Source organism: Cimex lectularius, unplaced genomic scaffold (genome assembly GCF_000648675.2).
Source record: "Cimex lectularius strain Harlan isolate CLEC.00 unplaced genomic scaffold, Clec_2.1 scaffold109, whole genome shotgun sequence".
NCBI lineage: Eukaryota > Metazoa > Arthropoda > Insecta > Hemiptera > Cimicidae > Cimex > Cimex lectularius.
In genome coordinates this window covers 507022-531059 of record NW_019392781.1, presented here as the reverse complement: position 1 = coordinate 531059, position 24038 = coordinate 507022, and the positions used below count along the sequence as shown (strand labels likewise).

Here is a 24038-nt window from a genome sequence, read left to right as displayed (position 1 = left end):
GACTCCGTAAGTCCAAATCGGTATTATTAGTACCTTGTACATGGTTAGTTTGTAGGGTGTACACATCGTGGATTTGGGTCAAAGTAGGCGTCGGAATTGTAGGTATCTTCGGTTCAGAAGTCATTTTTGTTTTGTGTCTATTTTCATGTAAGTCTGCTGCCCAAGTAGAACCTAAGGATTTGATTAAATGAGAGGATTAGCTGTGTATGTGCACTAGTGGGCAGATTGCGTTTCTAAGTGTGAACGCTTTTTGGTTCATTTAATTTGATGAACCATAGAGAGCACCAATCGGTAATCAGAGTTGGTTTTGCTGTAAAGGTAGGGTCAGGATGAGGAGAGGATTGCGCTGTCGTCCGCGATGGTCGTGATGCTGGAGTTAGAGTATGTAGGTATGGCAGCGGTATATGCTGTATAGAATCGGTCCGAGTATACTTCCTTGGAGGACGCCGACCTTGATGGGCTTGATTCCTGAAAAATCAGGGCCAATTCTCACCTTAAAACAACGACCCGAAAGGAAGGACTTTAAGATGATAGTAGGTCTGAGGAAGAATACTTTTTACTTTGAAAAGGAGACCGGGATGCCACACTGTCAAATTCCTCTGTAACATCTAGAAACAGAGATCAGATCGGAATGCAGTTTGGAATTTTCTGCGTTGGATTTGTATCAGACCCCTCCCTGTTTATATCCCTGACAAACACTGTAATATACATGTTTTTTTTTTTTTTTTTTTTTTTTTTTTTTGTTAAATTCACGTTAGCCGATTGGATTTTTAGGCCATTCAACACCGTTGGAGCATTGCAAAAGGCGAAAAAAGCTGTCGAGAGGCATTACGCGGTGGTCGGAGTGCTGGAGGACCTCAACTCGACTCTGACCGTGCTGGAACACTACGTACCGAGGTTTTTCAAAGGAGCTTCAAAAATTTACAACGGTACTTTTCGAGCCGTTTCAAAACCGACGCTTTACGGATTAAATTTATTTTTATTTTCAGAAGAGATCGAGAGATTCCAAAGGATAAACAGAAACTCTTTCAAGCCCGCTGTGAGCGAGGAGGTGAAGGACATCGTCAGGAGGAATTTCACGAGGGAAATCGAATTTTACCACTTCTGCAGACAGCGGCTACACAGGCAGCTCCTGGCGCTCAAACTTCCCGAAATCTACCGCTGAATTAGAAAAGAAACAAATTTAACGAAAAGTTCCCTATATCGAGGATTAAAGATTATAGATCCTGTCAATCCTTGTAAATCCTGTACATTTTTATTGTGATATTTATTGTTTTTGAATAAACTCTGTAAATATTTTTATGTAATAATGTGAATGTTTATTTTGTTTTGTAAATATTTGAAAAATAGAAATATATATTTTGGTGAGTGAATTCGTCCAGTTCGATTGTGAGAATTTCCGTGGTGAACCTGATCAGTTTGATCTCCCTAACCTAAACACAGTTCAGTGGTTGTCAGGGATATAAGCAGGGCAAAGCACAGGCAAGCAGCGCTGAATCGCTTCATTCAGAAGAGAAATCGAAACCCCTCTGATTAAACTAACAGAAACGACCAAATTCTTCAATTTCTCTGCTTGTTTTATGAAATTGAAGACCTTTGCATAACCAATTCTTCATGTCCACTTAATCCTGGAATCCTGTTTAAACGACCTCTGGTTCAAAGTGAGGCAAATATTCTTTGAGCCGGCGTTCCACAAGGGAAAATTCTTGGTCCCATCCTGTATAGCATTTACACTTCTGTCGTTCCTATACATCCCAACAACGTAACTACCACCTATGTAGATGACACCGCAATTCTTCAAACACGTCCAAGCAACCTTTAAAATCCAAGAATATCTTGAGTTTATCAAAGAATGTTTTACAAAAAAAACATGAAAGACAAGACTGTTGTTCAATGAAAAAAAAATCACTTCCACTGAAACATCAACAGCAAGCTACATCCACTCGTCAGACACTTAGTACTTACTAGACTTAGTCTAGACAGCAGACCGAAATGGATTCCCCACACAAAACTTTAGAAGGAACAACTGAAAGACTGGGGGCAACAAAAAAGATTTTCAGGGTCAAAAACCGTTTTGATTGTCAAACCAGAACTAATTTTATTTAAAACATTTGTGCCACCATCAGTGTGCTAAAAATAAATTATTTAAAAATAAATCCTTTAAATCTGTAGTTAAAAATCAAACCAATTAGAAGTACTTCAACAAAAAACTTGTTTCCAATGATTATTCCTTTTATGGCAGCCTGTAAATACTTTACCGATTGCTCCTTCGTTAAAATAACTGAGAAAGTCATAAATATTAACAGTACTTATAGATTTTATGATAAAAAAGTTGAGTTAATTTCAAAATTCCTCCTGGTGAAGAAGGTGTTGCTTTGCAATCTAAGGCATATTCTTATGTACCTGTCTCTTCCTGGCAGTCGGCATATGACTAAACATGTTTAAATAGCCACTCAGATTTCATAAATTTAGTAAATCAGCATACCAATACTTTCTTAACCCTTTAACCCAAAACCAAAAAATATCTAACTGCATCAGTTTACTACAAAATACTTTTTGTCGGTTTGTGATAACCATGGTTTATCAGATTTCATATCACACAATCTTATTCTTGCCAGTCTGCAGAAGTCTGTAAATTTAACAATAACTTAAAACCCTCCCCATGTGTTTCTCTTATGTCTTGTCTTGCTTCAGACGAAAAAACAGGGTGTCCCATGAGCTGCGAACCGCTTTGCAAGCATCTTCCGAGAATTTGACCGCCGAGGAGATCACACAGCAGCTTATACAGAACATGGAAAACGAAGAGGTAAAAAACAAATCATCTCGATTATCACTGCTTAGGCGTAAGAACAGTACACACGGTAAAACCTAACAACACGGATTTCCAAACCATACATAACATCGATTTGTCGCTTTTTTAACAATATTAACTCACCTGATATTCTGTGAGGCACATATGACAAAAATAAATTATTTATAAAAAAAGATTTTCTTTAACAATAATAATTATAGTGGTAGTTAGATGGATCTGACGGATTTATTTTTAATCAGAGCATCCAACGAGGAAGTGTATCACATCCTCTCTGACCTCACAATCTTCATTCATGGGTCATTCCATCCATTGGGTGTAATTTAACTAGCTCGCACTTCATTTTAAACAAACACGCTCATTCACCCAACTGATCAAATCCCGATTAATCAGAAAGGGAACTGTATGATTAAGATCCTTCATACAGCTGAAACGAGTTGAAGCCAGAGCAAGCCCCACAGACTCACCTTGATGTCATGTACTAATTTTTACAAGGAGAAAGTTGATTTTGAGTATTGATACTGAAGTTATGTGAGAGTGTGAGAACTGTATTGCTTGTTATCTCAAGGTCAGTAATTTTTGGAAGACAGGATTCAGGAAGACTGACTTTAAGGACATATTTAAAGTGAAGCTGACCTGAAGCTTAGGTCATAGACGTCTTTACATACAACATGAAGTAGTCTAGGAGGGGTTAAGGTTAGAGTTAAAGTTAAGCGGAATCGATTTACGACCTTACGAACCGTGACCAATATTGGTCTTTTGTGCCATCTATTATTATCTAGACCTCTTCATTAAGATTGAAGACTTTTTTTGATATCCCGAAAGTTTAAGTGTTGTGTGTCCTTCAGGCTTAGGTTTTTCTTCTGCCAGGAAGGAATCCCAGCATATGCCTTAGCACTTACAGAAGACTTGTTCGACTGTTTTTTCTTCTTCCTCAATGCCAGGCTTGTTTCTCGGATCCGAATGCAGTCAAACCTTTTTGTCCTAACACCTAAGAAAGACCCAACCAAGGGTAATATGCCCCCCCCCAGCCTAATATCAACTCGCGACTCAAAGAAAAATTGTCTTTTAAAGGGAGAAAAGTTCCAAAGATAATCGTGGATTATCCAGGTCATTGGGTGGAAAAATAGATCAACCGTGAACGAGGGCCGTTCTGATAAATTGTCGTCTTGGTTCGAAAGACCGAGTTAAAAAAACCGTTTCTGTCGGACTGATCACTGATCATTTACTCGGGTCCTCGCTGGTTGATCAGTGCAACTTGTCTACTCACAAACCAATCACTACCAGGAAATCAAAGCATATTTGATAAATTATTACATGGATTTGGTAGAAAAGTTCTAGGGATTCATTTTGTTGATGTTTATGTGGGAGATGCCCAACAGTCTTAGAATAAATTGAAAATACAGATTTGCCTCAACTACCAATTTGATTTATTTGGTGTCTTTATCACCCCTCTCGATCTTTTTGCATTCTTCCTTTTCTCTACAGTACTGTTCGTGCTCGTAGACGATCTCCGGCCTTACGATCGGCTTCGACTCGACAAACCGTCTCGACGACTGCTGGGTCTTCGAAGGCTGAAGGTAGTTGGACTCGGGCCTGTCCAGGATGCCTTTGATGTCCATGTTCAGCCTGGAGCACTTTCCAGTGTCGCACTTGCTGCTGAATTTGTCGTCGGAATATTTGGCTTCGCCTGTCGAGATGAAGCGCCTTCCACTGGCCATCGAGCCGCAGACGCCCTTCGCGCCCTGAAATACAAAAAAAAAGACAGATTAAACTTCATTAAGTCTAACTTATCTCCATCGTTAATACTACCTGCACGAACTTAGGCGAGCTCTGGACCATTTGTTTGACCGTTCGTGTTATCATTTTGGTGGTTTAGGAATTATTGGAATTTTAATGTTCTTGAGGACTTAAAATTTAGTCATGCCAGTTTATAAACTTGCTCCTGATGTAATGAATGTAATCACATGTCACCCTTCTTGATTTTCATTTTTTTAACATATGGTTTAAATTTAAATTGAGACAAATTAGCTAAATGGAGCTTCAATTTTATTTCTCACAAACCCTAGCCTGGATAAAATTTAATGATAAATTAAGAAGCATTTAAGCATAAATTTAATTATTCCATAATATTCATGCTTAAATAAGTTTAACAAAAGTCTAAAAGCTTTTTTTTAATTATTTTCTTAACACAGAATTCATTTACGTTACACATCGGTACGTTAAGAATTAATAAACAACATTATCAAAAAATAACGATTTTCTAAGTTAATTTTAACAGAAGAAAATGTATACCCTAAATGTCACAAATAACATTTAGGGTGAAGCTTTGAATAATATATAAAAAATAAACTTCAAAAATATATCGATTGAATGAATTATAATGAATTTACTAGATATCAAAAAACCAAACAATATCGATGTACAAATATCAACATCATCATATAATGATAACAAATCAAAATAATTATTTACTACATATTAACAGATAAAAATCGATAGCCATAATGTCGACAAACAACAATTTTGGCACAGTAAATATTCAAAAAGAAAATTAATTAAAAACTAGATAAATAAAAATAAAAATATACTAAAAGTATAGAAAAAATGTCGATTCATTAAATATAGATTGCCAATATATCGATGCACTAAGTTATTAAAAATATCGATATTTCGAGTGTCTATATCGAAAAAAAAATTTTTGTAAGTTCATTCCAATAAGATTTTTTTTAGTTTTTTTTATATTAAGTCTAATGAACTGAAAAATTGACGCGGTAATTAAGTATTGATAAACAAAATTGTCGACACGCTAAGTATCGAAAAACAAAAATATCGATATATTAGGGTATCGATAAGGGCAAAAATATCGACTTCTTAAGTATTCACCGACACAAATATCGATATGTTACGTATCCATAAACAAAATATTGATACTTGAATATCAATGAATAAAACTTTCGACGCGATAAGTAACAACAAACAAAAATATTGATATATTAAGTATCAATAAATAAAAATATCGATACGTTAAGTCACAACGCATAAAAAGATCGAATGTTAAATATCGATAAACAAAAGATTATTCGGAAATCGTAGGTTTCAGAAAATCATTTTCTTTATCGTGCCAACGTTTCGATCTTTAGTAAGATCATCTTCAGGGCTCAAAGTGTTTTTTTCTGCGTAATTGTGCCATTCTTGCGTGTCGTGTCGAGAGTGGGCACTCGATACGTTAAGTATCGATAAATGAAAATATCGATATGATATATCGATCAAAATACACTCTATATAGAAACATATCGATATATTTTAAATATTTATACTTAAATATATCGATAAAAATATACTGGATACGCGTAGAAATATATCGATATATTTCAAATATTTATACTTAAATATATAGATAAAATATACTCGATATACGTAGAAATATATCGATATATTTCAAATATTTGTACTTAAATATATCGATATAAATATACTCGATATACGTACAAATATATCGATATATTTCAAATATTTGTACCTAAATATATCGATATAAATATATTCGATATACGTAGAAATATATCGATATATTTCAAATATTTATAATTAAATATATCGATACAAATATACTCGATATAAGTAGAAACATATCGATATATTTCAAATATTTATAATTAAATATATCGATACAAATATACTCGATTTATGTAGAAATATATCGATATATTTCAAATATTCATAATTAAGTATATCGATAAAAAAATATACTCGATTTATGTAGAAGTATATCGATATATATGATATGTCGATATATCGTTTTGCCAACCCTAGTCAAGTCTCCAAGGTGCCTGTTTGACGGTTTTTTCCTTTTCGAGTTTCAACTCAGCTACTGATCATTTAAGCTGTTTTATATTTTTGTTATATATATACATCACATTAAATTGTGTTTTTAATAATTTCGTTCTTACTTTAGGAATATCGATAAGCTTTTAAAATTACTATATCTCTCTATAGCTCGACATCATCGAAACCATTATGTATGTACTTACTAATCCAATTTTAAGAATTGTTAAGATGATGACATTTTGGGAAATATAGTCATATTGTAATTGGACTTTTGACTAGAATAAGATATATTTGGCGTCTGAATTATCGCCTTAACTTTCTGTAAAACTTTTTACTCTATTTTCCTTTTTAAATCGATGTTTAAAAGAAATAACTCTCACAGCTAAAAATGTGTTGGGCCTTATATTTTGAAACTAGTGTTCGTTAAAAAAAATTGAAATCACTTTTTACTTGGACGGTGTTTTCTTCCGCAGCCGACACCTAGAAAGCCAGCGATCTGGCAAATGTAAGTTTTGGCCGATTTTGTCTGCGGCACGCAATGTTGGGCTTTGCGAATTTTTTCACAGTCTTTACGCTTTTGACCTGGGGCACGAGGACATTCGGGAAGACGAGGAGGGACTTTCGACGGATCGTATTCTTGCTTTTTGTATCGTTTGGCCGGGGTCCATGGGCAGTACTCTTCATCACGGCCGCTCTTCGGCTCCTCGGCCATGGCCACTAGACTCTGGGTAGCAGCGCTCGTGTGGAACTTTTTCTTTTGGGGTGTCTGCTTTTTCATGCAAGATATACCGTAATCTCTTTCCACTTCGCATTTGACCTCTCTAGGTTGACGGCAACGTCCGTAAGGGATGACCCTGCACTTTTTCCACAGCTTGGCGCTGTCCGGATGGGGTTTGGCCCTTTTGGCGCCCTTGCATTTCCCGGCTGCCCTAGTCCCGCAGTAGATCGGGCCGCGAGGTTTGTCGAAGTCTTCGACTGCCTGGGCGATCCCTTGGCACCCGGAACATACCGGAGGGAGGATGTCTTCTTTCTCAGCTTTGCTCTTCCCTTTGTTCTCTTTCCCGTCGACCGCCGAAGAAGTCATGAAGGGTCTCACAGAGGTGAAGTTATGGAATTTTCTCGCGTTCAAGAAAACATCTTCTTCTTGGCGTGCTTTCAGCAGCTTCTGCTTTCTGATGGCTTCCTGTTTCAATGACAGCTGTCGGATTATAGACAGAGGAGCGTCATCTGCTTTCTCTTTTTTCTCTTTGCGCCGTTTGATGAACACCTTCTCTTCAGGCTCCGTTGGGGTTTTTTCCGTCGTCGGCCCCACCTCCTGCAGCTCCCTGTCTTTCTTGTCACGCTCGAGTAGGCGGAAAAGTATATTCTTTTTCGGATAATATCTAGACGTAGAAAGGTCGGGTATGGTCTTCATGTCGAAGCCCGCCCGTCTCGCCAGTTTCGCGATGGAAAGGGACGATTTGGCAGGCTGCAGGTAAGCGTGTTCGTTTTTTTGTTCGTTGAACTGTTCCCAGTCTTGATCGTTCAGCCGCTTGGAAGTGTGAAAATGTCTCACGGAGACCATTTGACAACCGCGGTTCGCCGGGTTCAGATGTCTGTCGACGACGCTGAGTCCGGTCAAACGGCCATCATTGTCGCACATCAATTTAGTCACAGAACGCGACAATTGGAATTCCTTTTGTAAGTTATTGCGTAAAGCCTTGGTGCGATATTCACCCGATAAACAATTCAAACTCTCGTCGAAGCAGTTCGGCATCTTAATCATCACGCTCTTCCCAAGCATCTCGTACCAGATGTCGATGGAGGTCCTCGGTACGTCCAGTTTGGACTTGGAATCCCATCTGTGCTCGTTGGTGAGCAAAAAGCAGAAATAGTCCTTCCATTTTTTCCAATCGTTCTTCACCACCTTGTCGTCCAGACTCGAGAGGCTCTTTCGATCGAAAGACGTCGGGAATTTCCCCAAAGACTTTGTCTTCAACGAGCTAAACAAGTTTGTACTGAAGTTCTCCGCCTCACAGTCTTTAAAGCCGGGCTTGTTCAATTTGTCGACTTGATTTGAAAAAATACAGGAACCCTTATTATGAAACACTTCTTTGGCTGTCACAACCTGAAAATACACGTTCAATTATTAGAAAAGCTGCATTAGAAAAAATTCCAATTATTTTGATTTTGATCTCAAAACCCCCAGGTGGTGAAAAGACACTGAGCAAAACCCTATAAAATATCTCTTCTCCATCATACAATGAAATAAACAGGCAAAACTGTTAATAAACGAAAAAAAATCAATATTTAGGATAAAGTTTACAGATTAATATTTCGTGTTTGACCAATTGTTTTTCAAAATGACTGCTTCTTTCTTGCTAGCTTCTTTCAGGCTTTAAACCATAAAAATCGTCAAACAACGTTACATAAAAAACGAACACGAATTTGATCAAAGACTTGGAAATAACTCCAGAAGTCAAGTCAATTTTATTCTTGTTCAAATATATTCTGTTGTTCTAAACAAATCCTTCTTCATCTTCAAACATCCGACCAGGTACAATTTTTGAAACTGAAATTTATTTTCTCCTTGGGGGTCTTCTATTTTTAACTTTAGATATTAATTAAATATTAACACAATTTTCAACTTATGTGAGAGTTATTGCAAGACTGATATTTTTAAATTTACTTAAAACTATGAACTACATTAGTACATCTTAACTTTTGTGACTTATAGATAAATTAGAACCGGCTGTTTAAAAGTAAACTAAAAAACCCATTTTTGAGTGGTAGAAGATAATTGTTTTGATGTATTATAAACAATTTCAGTTATGCATTTATAAAAAAAATTGAAGAACAAAAGGTACGAAGAAGGTCCTTTGCAACTTTTATTTTTTAATATCAGGGACAGACACAAAGTTAAATTTAAGCTTTTTGATATTTCTTCTTTCGGATGTAGGAGATGAAGGTACTGCTTTCGCATGCAGCTTTATCATTCCTCTCGTAATCGCCATAAGCATCCATTTTGACTTTGGGGACTTTTTTTTTCTGATCGCTTTTCTCGACAGGCGCAGAGGGTTTTGTAGAAGGATCTTTCGGGTCTGAGGGAGCCGATTCTCCTTTCGCTTCCTTTTTAGGACTTTCTACGGGATTTTTCTTTGTTTGATTGGCTATGAGTATGACCTTGTACTTCGGTACGGCTTTTTCTTCTTTGGCGCCGGGTAGGATTTGATGTTTAAGTAGTTGAAAGGACTTCGATCTCGGCTTGGTCTTAGTTTTCAAGCACCTCGTCCGGAGAGCGTTCGACTTCGAATGGAATTTTCTAGTCGGGTAAGGCAAAAATTCGATATCGTGAGGTACCTTATAATTTAACTTTTTGATGAAGCTACTACCCCTTTTCGATTTGTTCGATTGCATCATCATCAAACGTTGTAAAGGCGTCTTCGGTCCCGTATTCGCCTTTGGCTCGACCGGTTCCCGAACGGGAGCGTAACTCTTCATCAGTTTGTTCAAAACCCCATTTCTTTTTGGACTTTCCGACGGTTTCGGTTTGGCCTTTTCGTCGAAGTCGAAGCCGGCGACTTTCGCGATCGTCTCTATTCTCACGGAGTTCTGCGCCGGCTGGAGGTGGGACGCTTCGGGGACGTACATGTACGAAATCGGACTCCGGATCGAAATCAGCTTTTCCACTTTTTCTTTAGTGGACGCTCCTAGGATCGAAGTGGTGTGGTATCCCCTGTGGTTCGACTCGTAAACCTTTCCTGATAGAAACCCTTTGATGTTCTTCTGCAGCCAGGGTTGTGTGGGTAGAGCACATTCGTTCTTTTTCGCCCCATTTGAGCTTCCTTCAATGGCGGTAAAAAAGAGGCTTTTCACCTTAGAATCTTTCGGAAATTGTACGTTTGAACGGCTTTTGATGGTAGAAAACGGTACGTTGCAGTCACAACTATGATATTCGAACGTACAACACCTCGGACTCGAATATACGCGTTTTGCGCTGTCGTAAATTAAAAGCGTCGGGTGTTTGCGCGTCGCCACGTCTCGGTCATACCAGCCGCCGTCTTTCCACTCTTGTCCAAATTCGTTCAACTTATTGCAGTCTGTCTCTTCTAATAGCAAAATGTCGAAATAGCCCTTCCAAGACCTGTCCGTTTCGAAGGCATCCTGTTCGCAGGGAGTTTCGTCCCTGTTTTCATACAGCTTCCTTATCCAAGAGAAAATGCTTGTCTTGGAGTTTAGCGCATTTGCTGAGCATTGCTGAACATCCAGACTGTCATTGGCCGATAGGCCGGCTTGCTTGGCCGGTTCGAATCTGCCCCGTCCTTTCGGCCTCTTTGAATTTATCGCTATCTGTTGAGAGGCGACCTGAAAATATATTCATTAGTTATACTTCCTTCTCCAATCTTTTCACCATTCTTTGATATTTCCAAGATCCACAATTGCTAATACAATTCCAACCCTAAAACCCATGCCAAACGATTCGAATATAGACAAAATCATGTTATGAAATGGTCTCAAAATGACCCATTGTAAAATAAACAGTAATAAAAATAAACACTCAACATTCACAAAGTGAGCAGGTCAAAATAAAACAAATCCATCCAAAGGTAAACTAGTAAATTAACATAAAATTACTTTTTATTGACACATTTTAATATAATTTTTATTTTATCGAGTTATACACACATTTATCATATTTTTATCATGTAAAACCAGGTAATTCCTTTTTTTTAAGTAGAGGAAACATCTCTTAAGCTAAATATATACAATTCCCAACCAACTAGTCTTCTATTCTCCCAATGGACATCAATTTTTTTATGTTGCAAGCATAATTCATAGCATTCTTCTTTTTTCACATTGTATTATGTTTTCATGTTCGTATTTCTTCGATTTTTTCCATATTTTCGTTCGATCGCCTAAGTAGATATTTTAAGTTTCGGAATTTTTATAAACATTTTGAACATTTTTGCCACTATCCCGATATTTAAAAATAAAATAGGAATCTAAATCATAATTTTCTTGTATTTTTCTTTAAAAATATGTATCCTCTATATTTTACTTAGTTTTAATAAAACTGAGTCGTTTGTCTCAAGGCGAAATAGTTTAAAATATAAAATATAATTATAAGCTGGATTAAAATTAATGTTTTTGTTGCTAATTTTTTGTTCTTAAGACAATTAAAATACACTGTTTACCATTATATATTTGATTATGTTGGATTTTTATTTTTTTAATTATTTGCATGCAATATTTTTTTGACGGTTTATGGTTTGTCTTTCTCCAATGGTATTTGGTTTTTTTGAATATTTCTGAAGACGCTCTGCCCCAAAATATCAGTCTTCTCACAATGGACTTCGAGTAATGTTTTTTTTTAATGTTGCATCTTCATTGTTGCAAGCATAATTTTTATCTCGTCTTCTTTTTTCACACTGTATCATATCTGTTAACATCCATATTTTTTTAGACAATCTTGATTGCTTAAAATGTTCAATTTTTCCAGATTTTCGTTCAATCCCCCTGATTTTAGTCATCAGAATTTTTATAAACATTTTGAACATTTTTGCCACTATCTTGATATTTATAAGTTTCGTGGTCCGATTGACCAAATAAGTTCTTTTCAATTAATTAATCTTTCATCTCAGCCAAAACGTTAATTAAAGGTTAATTACTTGATATTTATATATAAAATAGAATCTAATTCACAATTTTCTTAAACATTTTTCTTATTATTATTTATTTTTTAATTATTTGCATACAAAATTTTTTAACGGTTTATGGTGTGTCTCTCTCCACTGGCATTTCATTTTTTGAATATTTCTGAAGACGCTCTGCTCCAAAATTAATCTGTCTTCTCCCAATGGACATCGATTAATTTTTTTTAAATGTTGCAGCTTCATTGTTGTAAGCATAATTCTTATCTCGTCTTCTTTTTCACGATGTATTATATCTGTTAACGTCCATATTTTTTGAAGATAATCTTGATTGTTTAAAATATTCAATTTTTCCAATTTTTCGTGCAGTCCGTCCAGTTGATATTTTAGGTATCAGAATTTTTATAAAATAAACATTTTGAACATTTTTGCCACTATCCTGATATTTAAATACAAAATAGAATCTAAATCATAATTTTCTTATACATTTTGCTTATTATTGTTTATTTTTCAATTATTTGCATACATTTTTTTAGCAGTTTATGGTTTGTCTTTCTCCAATGGCATTTGGTTTTTTGAATATTTCTGAAGACGCGCTGCCCCAAAATATCAGTCTTCTCCCCATGGAAATCGGGATTAATGTTTTTTTTAATGTTGCAGCTTCATTGTTGCAAGCATAATTCTTATCTCGTCTTCTTTTTTCACACTGTATTTTATCTGTTAACGTCCATATTTTTGTAGATAATCTTGATTGTTAAAAATGTTCAATTTTTCCAGATTTTCGTTCAATTCGACCAGTTGATATTTTAGGTTTCAGAATTTTTAATATTTTGAAAATTTTTTCCACTATCTTTATATTTAAATACAAAATAGAATCTGAACCATAATTTTCTTACACTTTTTTCTCATTATTTCTTTTTGAATTATTGCATACATTTTTTTAGCAGTTAATGGTTTGTCTTTCTCCAATGGCATTTGGTTTTTTTTTTAATATTTCTGAAGACGCTCTGCCCCAAAATATCAGTCTTCTCCTAATGGACATCCGATTGACTAAATAAATTATTTTCAATTAATTAATCTTTTATCTCAGCCAAAACCTCCATTAAAGGTTAATTACTTGATATTTATATATAAAATAGAATCTAAATCATAATTTTGTTAAACATTTTTCTTCTTATTATTTATTTTTCAATTATTTGCATACAACATTTTTTTAACGGTTTATGGTTTGTCTTTCTCCACTGGCATTTCATTTTTTGAATATTTCTGAAGTCGCTTTGCCCCAAAATTAATCTCAAAATTAATCTGTGTTCTTCCAATGGACATCGATTAATTTTTTTTAAATGTTTCATCTTCATTGTTGGGAGCATAATTCTCATCTTGTCTTCTTTTTTCACATTGTATGTCCATACTTTTTTAGAATCTTGTTTTAAATGTTCAATTTTTCCAGATTTTCGTTCAATCCGTCCAGTTGATATTTTAGGTAACAGAATTTTTATATAAACATTTGGAACATTTTTGCCACTATCCTGATATTTAAATATAAAATAGAATCTAAATCATGATTTTCTTATACACTTTTTCTTAAAATAATCTATATACTCTATATAAAATCCAAGGCTCTTTTTAATAAAACTGAGTGGATTTGACTCAAGGAGAAAAGTTTAAAACATAAAATATAATTATAAGATGGATTAAAATTATTGTTTTATGCTAATTTTTTGTTCTTAAGGCAATTAAAATTCACTGTTTACCATTACATACTTGATCATCTTGGATTTTTATTTTTCAATTATTTACATACAAAAAGATTTTTTTAACAGTTCATGGTTTGTCTTTATCGACCCGACTCAATCACACAGACGTCACATTTCTTGCACTTTCTTGCCGCATGCGATCTGGAAGAAACTTGCTATACCGCTAATGACACCTTTCTTTTTGGCCATTAGGCACGATTCTCTGAGCGTTTCTTGGATCGAATACGTTTTATTCTCTCCGCCGGGTTTAACTTCAACCGGCACCTCTTTGACTGTTTGATCCGCGACTTTGTCGCAATCCAATTCGACGGGCTTTTTGACGGGTTTTTTATTTTCATAGAAGCCAGCGTCGACCAGCCTCTTCCGAAGCGTGCTCTTGTACTTGACCATGGCAGGCAGTTGGGTTTTGAAAGTGATCCGACCGTTTTTCGAAACGGAGCGCATCATGTTTTCACTGTTCTTGCCTGGGCCTTTTTGGATTAACTTCAAAACGGGCCGATTGTACTCTTCTCTGTACTGCTTGGTATGGTACTTTCTGACCGGGTAAGGGAAAAACTCAATCGACTGATTTAAACTTTTCTCGTTTTTCACGCAAGTGTCTGCGCCTCTGAGTCTTTTCTTCTTTTTGACGTCTTGGATCAACATAAGTCGTTCTAAAGGAGTTTTCGGGACTAATTTGACACTTTCGCCCTTCTTGTCTAAGACCCGTTTCACTTTGTCCGGTTCCTTGTCCGGTTCTTCTTGCGGCTTCTGTTTATTTTCACGATTGAACTTCCTCAATAATATATTCCCGGTTGGAGTCTTTTTGGACTTGTTTAGAATTTTCTTCAGCCTTGTAGTTTTGAGATCGACACCGGCCCTCTTGGCGAGTATGTCGACGCTCAAGGCGCTTCGATTCGGCTGGAGGTGCATGGTCGCTTCGGGATGGTCCATGATCGAAATGGGATTTTTCGACTGGATCAGCATTTCAGATTTCTGTTTACAATCGTTGCGTTCCAACTGTATTGATGTAGTATGGTAACGTTTAGAACTCCTCACCTCCGGGAGTATCATCCTCGAGCACAGGCCTTTCTTTATTTCCCTCTGTGGCTTCGGATCTGACACGACTACAGGCCTGAGAGTACCACCTGGCAGATCGACGCTCATGAACCGTGTGAACATGTTTTTTGGATATTCCACGCCTTTAAACTGTCCGTACGTCTTGCACTGGAGTTTGGCGGATTTTTCGTGCACCTCGGGCAAGGCGGCGCATTTCATGTTGCACTTTATGATGTACTGTTTTGCCGTGGGCGGATTGGGGCCTCCTTTGAACGACGAAAACGGCACTTTGTATTCGAAGGATTCGAAAAAGGACATGGTCTCTTTCGAGCTTGAGGAGGGACAGTCGGCGGATTTGGCGACCGCGCACCTCGGTTTTATGTGTTCCGGAGGAGGACAGTAACGCAGCTCTGGAGTGTCCGTCGGCTCCGGCAGGGTCAGGCATATGCTGTGCATGACCCCTTGGCCGTGCCACTCGGTCGGGTTGCACAGACCGCACTTTTTCCAGTCCTCCTCGCACTTCTGCTTCCTCATCTCGTACATTTTCCTACACATGACCAAAGGGGGCTTCATAGTGATCTCGTCCGGGAGTAAAAAACTGAAATACTCCTTCCAAGTCATCGGTTTCTTTTCGGGCACTTCCTCGTCACAAGACGTTATGTCTTTCCTGACGTACACCTTCCTAAACCTGGGGAAAAATCTTTTCTTTGGGCATTGCTTGGGTTTTAGAGAATTTGCCGAACACTGTTGTACGTCCGGACTGTTTTTGACCGACCATTGCCAGGACAGTTGTGCCGGCTCGAACCTGTCCAATCCAGTATGACTGTTTCGAACTATCTGTTGATTGGACACCTGAAAATATATTTACTAGTTATTCTTCCTTTTTCAGTTTTGATCGCATCTTTTTTTTCCACAATGTGTGATATATGAGTATTTTAACAGTTTAATTTCTATTCTATTTCAAGTCATTTCAAGTTGTCGTAAGTCTCTGATATTGCCAGTTTCAAATTCAGCATTCCTATTACACATTCTTCCAATTTTTCTCATTTCCCAATAGTAAACAGACCTGTCCATTACCTATTTATATATACTATAAAAAAAATACAAACCCTTACAATATTACAAAATATCAAATCTATCCTTTTACACAAATATTAATTTTCTACAATGCTTAAAACCTTTTACATTTTTAAATAGTATACAATTTAAATATAAACACCACAAGCTTTAATTAAAATTTATATTATAACAATCAAATACAATGTTTTTATAATATTAACAATAAATCTAATTTATATAAATCCGTGTCTCGACACAAGAGAATATTGATTGAAGTATCACATGTTCATGTTACATCATATGTTATAGGCTTGATACACATAAAAACTAGAGAGAATAAAAATCTTAAGAGATGAAGCGCATCTCTACCGTACAAATTTTGTACATCTTCAAACTTCTGGTTTGCACAGCTGCTATGAAAGATTAATCGATTTTCATTGAAATTCGATAATAATAATAGAAACATGACATCCTCTGACTTTTAAGTTTGATATTTTCTTATAATTAAAAAGAGAAGAGGAAAGACACAATTTTTCAGCTTGCACGTATAGAAGCTGTAGGACGATATTCAGCAGTTAACAAAAAGTTGGAATTGCGATAAAAATGATCATGAACTGTTATTTTATTTTTTCATAAATTTAAGACTTATTACAACATAGATCAAAATTACCTTTTTTTTTGCTTTTTTTGTTTAACCACAAACGCAAAATGAAAAGATAGTAGTTAACGAATTGCGACCCTCTTATCGGCTATGCATTTATTTATTTTTTTTTAACTTAATCTAAAAAAAATGAGAAAAATAAATAAGTTAGAATGCTCACCAAAAAGTCGGAGCGGTTAAAAACCGGACTCGTTTTGGCTAATTGTAACCCAAACATTTTGTTGAAGCTGTTCAACCATTCACAGATACATTTCAAATTGATTTATAACTGTCCAAATTTTTAAAAAGAAAAACAACAAAAAACTTGTGTAACTGTGTATGAATTTAGTGTCTGAACTAGTTAAAAGTAACTGTTTGAATACATATGCTTCATTTAAAATTTTCCCACATGTTTCTTAAATCAATTTGTTTATTTTTAAAAAAAATAATCAGAAGTTAATTGTGAAAATATGTTTTAATAATAAAAAAAAATTATGAAATGAAAAGTAATAAAGAAAAATTATTTACAAAAAAAATATAGTTTATTTTCAGTTAAAATTAGACAAAAACTTACAATTTTCGACAGTACATTTTAATAAGAATAAAAATAAATAATAAATAATTATAAATGATCACAGCTAGAATATTAGAAAGAGAAAACAAATATTTACAAATATGTACAAAGTTTTTTTATATAGTGAGAATTTTCAATTAAAAAATAATACCATTATTCGAAAGAAAAAAAAAAGTTCGAATGCCTTTTACATAAAATTAAAGCATCGTGACATTGACAGGAAATGTTTAATAATCATTTACACTTGTCATCATTGTCTTTTGGAAAGCTCAGCCTCCGCAGCGATCTTCCAAAAATCGAATCAAATTCTCCACTGTTGCTAGCGTACTCTTCGAACTGTTCTGTAATAATTTACCAAATTGATTAGTCCGTAAAACAGGCAAATTATTAGAAAGTTACCTTCAGTTATACTTCCTTTATGCTGAACGTCGATCTCGTCGAAAATCCTCAGGATGTCATTTTCATCCAACTGCGTTATCAGCCCCAAAAGAACGATGAGATCGTATTTCGTCAACGATCCTCCACAAAGCTTAAAAAATTTAATATTAGCTTATTTATTTAATTATTCAAGGATGGAATGATTACCTTAAAAGCTTGAGATATCATTTCTCTTTTCGTGTCCGATTTATTCACCAAGACAATACTCAATAAATATTCTTTCATGTCTATATAATCCGTGCTGTCCTAGAGTTATAATAGGTTTTAAAAATAGTAATAAGCTATAGGTTAAAAAAATATAAAATACGAAATACCCTTTCGAAAAGTTTGAATAAATCCTTCGCCATAGGGTCTTTCATGTTGAGGTCGAGCAGCTGGCAGAATTGCGGGTAGTTCACTAAAAGCTGACCTCCTTGAAGCAGGCTGGGGTCTTTGTTCAGCAGTTTTTCCTCTATTTGGTTCCTCGACAGACTAGAAAAAAAAAAATTCGTACATAATTGGTAAAAAAAATATTTGTCAAAAATTACCCGAGCTTGATTCTGATCTGGTGTGCGGAAAGCAGCGGGGAGTTTTTTGAATAGCTTAACCTCTTTGCCTTTGAGACGAGTTTGCAATCATTGTATGTATAATCCATAGTTGGAACTCCAAGAATTCTATAATGAACAAACAAATTAATATCCAATAATAAGTAAAATAAAAATTTTATGATCAGTTCAAAAATCATGGGCTATGCTTGGACCTCTATCAAGGCCAATGCAAGTCAGACACCGTAAATTTGGCAGGCCACAATTAATATCCAATAACATAAAAACTTATTTTTATAAAACTTACTTTGCCATGTGCTGCCTCACATTGTCGGCATAGAGTTTCGGGTCTTTCTTCTCTGCCTCGGACGGCTTGTAAACCGGTAGGAATTCTATTTCGCAAGTGAACTGCGTTTGTACTAGGGTCAGCCAGAGGAGTTTGTATCTTAAGAAAACACGCAAAAAAAAAATAAAATAAATTTATCAATATGTGCAAGAGGCAAAAAAGGATAATTACATTCCGGGTCCTTCCCAAGTCCAGGTCACCGTGTCCAGTTTGTTTGGGTACCTCATGAGGACAGGTTGGACCGGCAGTCCAGGATAGAAAGCTCCTGGCTTGAATGTGATGAGACAGGACCTATTTGTGCAAGTCCCTTCGGGAAATATTAACACCTTAAAATAAAACAAAATAAAATATTAAAGTTGAATTCACTCCATCCTGAAACACCTTTCAAAGAAATCTATATAAACTGCTCAAAAATGAACATTGATATTGCAAATTTTGTAGTATTTACTGTCCCCAGCATTTTAATGTTATTTTTATTATAAATTGCATTAAAATTTATTAGAAATGATTATATTTTTTCCTGAAGAAAAATTTAATTAAGGGATTTTGAAAAATAAAATAAAAGGTTTTAATTCCTTTTTTTTTTTGACACAATAATTTTTTTAAACAACTATGTATAATGTCCTCTGTTAGCTAAAACCCCTGTGCACCTGTTTGCATATTGTTAATGAGGTTGTCATTAATTTCATAAGGAATTTCTCTCCATAGATGTTGCTGCAGTCAGTTGTTCTGGTCAACTGGCTGCGGATGGTGATCGAAAAGGTTCCTCTGCAGCACATCCCATATGTGCTCAATGGGATTTAGGTCTGGCGAAAATGGGGGATGGGGTTTCTATGAAATCTGGCATTGTCATCCAGAAATCGAAAATCCTTGCCAATGAGATTCCTGGTTTGAGGGGTTTTTCCTCAATAATTTCTTGGACATAACAGTCTGCGGTGAGGTCACCTTAAACAATACGGAGTCCAGTTCGTCCTCCAGTGTAAATCCCAGCTACCATTACACCGCTTCCTCCGAACTCCTTTCTGGGGCATCCCCTATTCTTATTAGACTCTTCAACACCTGCTAACACTATACAGGTAGATACACGACTCATCAGTAAACATAACAGCATTCAAATTGGGTGTTCTTCGAGGTGCTCGATGCACCATATCCTCCTGAGTTGCTGGTGGCTGTTGCTACAAGTTGTCTCAAAGGGGTATCTGATATGAGGCCAACTCCCACAAACGATTACGAATGTGTTGATAATGGCCTTGCGAAAACATCTTGTACTTCATTTAGTATTAATGGCGAGCACTATGGAAAGGATTCCGTCTTCCTGCAATGAATATTTCTGTCGTCCCTTAAGATCCACTACTAAGCCTCCCATTAGCACTTCCAGTCTCTCGGGAGACCATGCTCTGAGATACGCCAACTGCCTTTGCGATATCCACTTGCCAGTGACCTGGATGACTCACTCTCACAATAATATTGCAAACTTCTGATTCAAGATGTTGTCTTTCCAAGGTTAAAGACAACTAGATTCAAATCAAAAAAAGGTGTTTGTTTACAAAATGATTAATCTTCATCGTTACTATTCTTAACTAAATCTAGTATTAAAAATGAGGATTAACTTTTTTTTGTATTTTCTATTTTGTTTTATCCAACTAACAAGATCTAGAATTAGGTTAACCTAATTGAAATTAATAGAATAAGAATAATGAATTAATAAGAAGGATTAATAATAAGAATGAGAAATAATAAGAATAATGAATTACAAAATCCCTATTCATTTTTGAGCAGTGTATTTAATTCAGTCCAATGCACAACCTATTTTCCTCATTTCTGGAAACATTCTGTCATCCGTTTGATTCCTAACCCCAAAAAACATACATTGCCCTTCTTCCTACAGGCCCATTAGCCTGTTACCGATTTTAGGAAAAGCCCAATAATGGCTTATTTTAAAATGTATCTCCCCTATCCTTAAATCTAAAAAAGTTAACCTCAACCATCAGTTTGGATTTTGTAGCCATCACTCAGCAATTTAGCAGTGCAACCATGTTGTATATGTTATTTATATCTTTTTTGTTTTGGGACAGTATTGTTTGGGGTCCTTCCTATATGTGGCCCAGGTCTTTGAGTGAGGTACCTGGCTACATTGACTTGTCATGGAATCCTCACACACAACTTAAATGACAAAAAGTTATGAAATGTACAGAGCACTTTCACGACTTTTTGACATACGTTCTAACCTACCTTTATTAAACAAAAGACTGCTTTATAACACCCTAGTGGATATGGCCTTATGGACTTGAAGTGTGGGCTTAAACCAAACATTCCTTATAACCTCCATATCCAAAGAGCCCAATCCATAATCCTTAGAAAAACCCTTAATGCTCCCTTTTGTGTGTCCAATGATACATATAGACCTAAATATTCCTTTTGTCCCATTACAACAATTCCTTACAAACCTCCCACCAACATAAATCGGCTGTAAACGGTTCGATTCTTGGTGCAGAGTCTGTGGCTATTGAACAATGTGCCAGGGAGATCAAAAAGCTGGGTATTTGGGTATTGCCAAGAAAAGCCAGACCACCTTCATCTTCCACATCCAAGCGGCACTAGAGACAACCTCATGGGTAGTAAAGTCCAGCAATTCAGATTGCACACTGTCAGACATGGTAGACAACATAATTACCCTTGATTAGGTACCAGGACAAAAGACAGAAGAGTCAACTGCTAAACTGGCCAAGAAAAGTTAGATCAGGACATCTATCAGACCTGAACCATTTTGTGGCATATGAAACAGCCAAAAAAGTAGATCTATGAGGAAATGGATTAAGAATACATCCTCTGTTCATGGGATTGCATTCCAGGAGAGAGGCATGTGAAAGAGTTTATTAAAGAACCATTGTAGAAACTAACATCAGAACTACTAAACCTGAATGTAAGAACTTAATGGTGGACTGCTGACTGGACTCTCCAGGTTCCTAGGTATAAACTCGTAACAGCAGAAACAATTGCCAGGAAGAACAAGAATAAGAGAATTTCATTATTTGGTAAAAACAACCTTAAGTTTGATGAAAACATCTTGCTCTAGACAGTAATTGAAATTGCACAAAAAACCAATATTGGTCACAGTGCACGAGGTTGCAAAGACTCCTTTTAACCATAAATTTTAAATCATAAAAATAGAGACCCTGGGAGGAAGCAGCATGTAAAATACATAAAATGAAAGTACATATAGATCACAAGCTGCCTTAAGAAGAATTAAAACTACAATAAGTTAACAAATTGAGTAATTTGTTATCTGTTGAATTCAATACTTCATTGAGTCATAGTTGTTTTAAAAAATATTTATTCTTAAATTCTCTTAAGAAGTCTTATTATACCTGAGAAGTAAAGTCTTTGGATTTGACCCTTTCAATTATTTGCTGGATTGTCTTCTGCCTCGAGTCGTGATCCTCCCTCGAGACCATGATCGGTTGTGAATATGCGAGTATCTCTGTTTTCAAACAAAAAAAATGTCTCAAATGCCAAATTTTTTCAAACATGATTCAAAATCTCTAGACTTACTCCCAAGCCAGGGGTTTGTGCCACTCTCCTTTCGGCATATGACTGTCGGAAAGCCTGTCACGTAGAGTATAACGGCATCGAGGAAGGACGAATGCGGCGCTATGACTAGTATCGGTGCTTCGCTCCTGTCTGCTTGCTTCCCCTTGACGACTATGCTCATGCCGCCACAGGCGCACGCCAAGCACATGATATTTGCAAGAATCCTTTTCAGCTTTCTGGAAAAAATATATTCCTTGAATATATAATTAAAATCTATTGAAGATGTTTTTATAGACAATCTTTTCTGTCTATTCTCACTAGAAAGTCTAAAAAAAATCTCAAGATAACATTGCTCCAAAGGCCTTATCAATTTTATTTTATTTTATATTTTATTAACCATATAATTTCAAATAAATCATAGTTCTTGTCATAGCGTTTCATACAAATTTTTAAATGAATACTATATACATTTCTAGGATTGTCCATCATTAGGTTTATTCTTGTTCTGACCATTACGGCGTGGAAGCCTGTACGTTGGTTCTTTTGTCCCTGCCTTTTTGAAAATGGTAGAGACTGCTTGATTTCTATCAGCCTTTCAAAAAGCATCAGATTTTTAGGCTGATATGGCACAAATCCTTTAAAATCAATGTTTTTAGATGAAATCTGTTCTATATCCTGGTTCAAAGGAACATTTCTGTCCCAATTTATTTATGATTTCAGAAGAACCTAGAATGAAAAGAAAAAAAACATACTACGAACAAGTATTTACATCTACAGCTTTTCCCATCAAATTTTGTTAAAATTTCAATATAACCTTTTTTAACTTCAAATTAACCTTTATTAATTTCAAATCAGCCTTTTTAAATTGACCCTTTGTAATTTCAAACTAAACTTTTTTAAATTAACCCTTTTTAACTACAAATTAATCTTTTTTAATTAAACCTTTTTAAATTCAAATTAACCTTTTTTTAATTTCAAATCGACTCTTTAATTTTTACTTCAAACCTTTTTATTGCAAATTAACCATTTTGAACATCAAATTAACTTTCTATTTTCTAATTAACCCTTTTAATTTCAAATTAGCTTTTTAACCTCAACTTAATCTTTTTAAATTAAACCTTTTTTAACCTTCAAATTAACGTTTTTAAAGTTGAAATCAACTTTTTTAATTTTAAATTGACCTATTTTAACTTCAAATTAACCTTTTTTAACTTCAAATTAACTTTTTTCAATTGCAAATTAACTTTTTTATTTCAAATTAACTTTTTAACCTCAAATGAACCTTTTTAAATTAAACCTATTTTAACTTTCAAATTAATGTTTCTAAAGTTCAAATCAACTTTTTAAATTTTAAATTAACCTATTTTAACTTCAAATTAACGTTTCTTAACTTCAAATTAACTTTTTTTCAATTGCAAATTAACTTTTTTATTTCAAATGAACTTTTTAACCTCAAATGAACTTTTTTAAATTAAACCTATTTTAACTTTCAAATTAATGTTTTTAAAGTTCAAATCAACTTTTTAAATTTTAAATTAACCTATTTTAACTTCAAATTAACCTTTTTCAACTTCAAATTAACTTTTTTCATTTGCAAATTAACTTTTTTATTTCAAATTAACTTTTTAACCTCAAATGAACCTTTTTAAATTAAACCTATTTTAATTTTCAAATTAATGTTTTTAAAGTTCAAATCAACTTTTTTAATTTTAAATTAACCTATTTTAACTTCAAATTTACCTTTTTTAACTTCAAATTAACTATTTTCAATTGCAAATTAACCTTTTCTTTAAAGCATTAAAATACTGAGGAGAGTGTGAAATATAAGCACGTAAATTTAAATTTTTGTATATTGTAATTT

The 24038-nt window shown here is 35.0% G+C and overlaps 4 protein-coding genes across 7 annotated transcripts in view; 1 reads left to right on the top strand and 3 right to left on the bottom strand.

Annotated features, from left to right (window-relative positions):
• LOC106665955 (heparan sulfate 2-O-sulfotransferase pipe) overlaps positions 1-1614 on the top strand; it is a 73445-nt gene extending 71831 nt beyond the window's left edge. The window contains exons 8-9 of the mRNA XM_014392781.2: positions 775-929; positions 990-1614. Coding sequence (XP_014248267.1) covers positions 775-929; positions 990-1165 — 331 coding nt within the window. The 3' untranslated portion in view covers positions 1166-1614. The remainder of the gene's footprint in view (positions 1-774; positions 930-989) is intronic.
• Positions 1615-4216: 2602 nt separating this feature from the next.
• On the bottom strand, positions 4217-5121 carry LOC106665903. Its single transcript, XM_014392708.1, has 2 exons — positions 4622-5121; positions 4217-4554 (listed from the first exon to the last, which is right to left on the bottom strand). Exons 1-2 carry the CDS (start codon positions 4673-4675, stop codon positions 4240-4242), a joined length of 369 nt encoding a protein of 122 aa, XP_014248194.1. The 5' UTR covers positions 4676-5121; the 3' UTR covers positions 4217-4239.
• A 1900-nt stretch (positions 5122-7021) lies between these two features.
• Positions 7022-17185, bottom strand: LOC106665937. Of its 3 annotated transcripts, none has more exons than XM_014392756.1 (2): positions 16946-17185; positions 7022-8747 (listed from the first exon to the last, which is right to left on the bottom strand). In XM_014392756.1, exons 1-2 carry the CDS (start codon positions 17000-17002, stop codon positions 7080-7082), a joined length of 1725 nt encoding a protein of 574 aa, XP_014248242.1. In that variant the 5' UTR covers positions 17003-17185; the 3' UTR covers positions 7022-7079. The 3 variants fall into 3 exon arrangements, with proteins under 3 accessions (XP_014248242.1, XP_014248243.1, XP_014248241.1); XM_014392757.1 differs by lacking the exon at positions 7022-8747 and adding an exon at positions 9484-10984; XM_014392755.2 differs by lacking the exon at positions 7022-8747 and adding an exon at positions 14020-15917.
• A 282-nt stretch (positions 17186-17467) lies between these two features.
• The window catches only part of LOC106665896 (lysophosphatidylcholine acyltransferase 1), a 34619-nt gene continuing 28048 nt past the window's right edge, over positions 17468-24038 (bottom strand). For both annotated transcript variants that reach the window (XM_024227745.1, XM_014392701.2), the window contains exons 3-11: positions 22199-22413; positions 22015-22127; positions 18818-18972; positions 18608-18745; positions 18304-18429; positions 18091-18247; positions 17924-18022; positions 17738-17867; positions 17468-17679 (exon numbers count right to left, since the gene is read on the bottom strand). In XM_024227745.1, coding sequence (XP_024083513.1) covers positions 17573-17679; positions 17738-17867; positions 17924-18022; positions 18091-18247; positions 18304-18429; positions 18608-18745; positions 18818-18972; positions 22015-22127; positions 22199-22413 — 1240 coding nt within the window. In that variant the 3' untranslated portion in view covers positions 17468-17572. The remainder of the gene's footprint in view (positions 17680-17737; positions 17868-17923; positions 18023-18090; positions 18248-18303; positions 18430-18607; positions 18746-18817; positions 18973-22014; positions 22128-22198; positions 22414-24038) is intronic.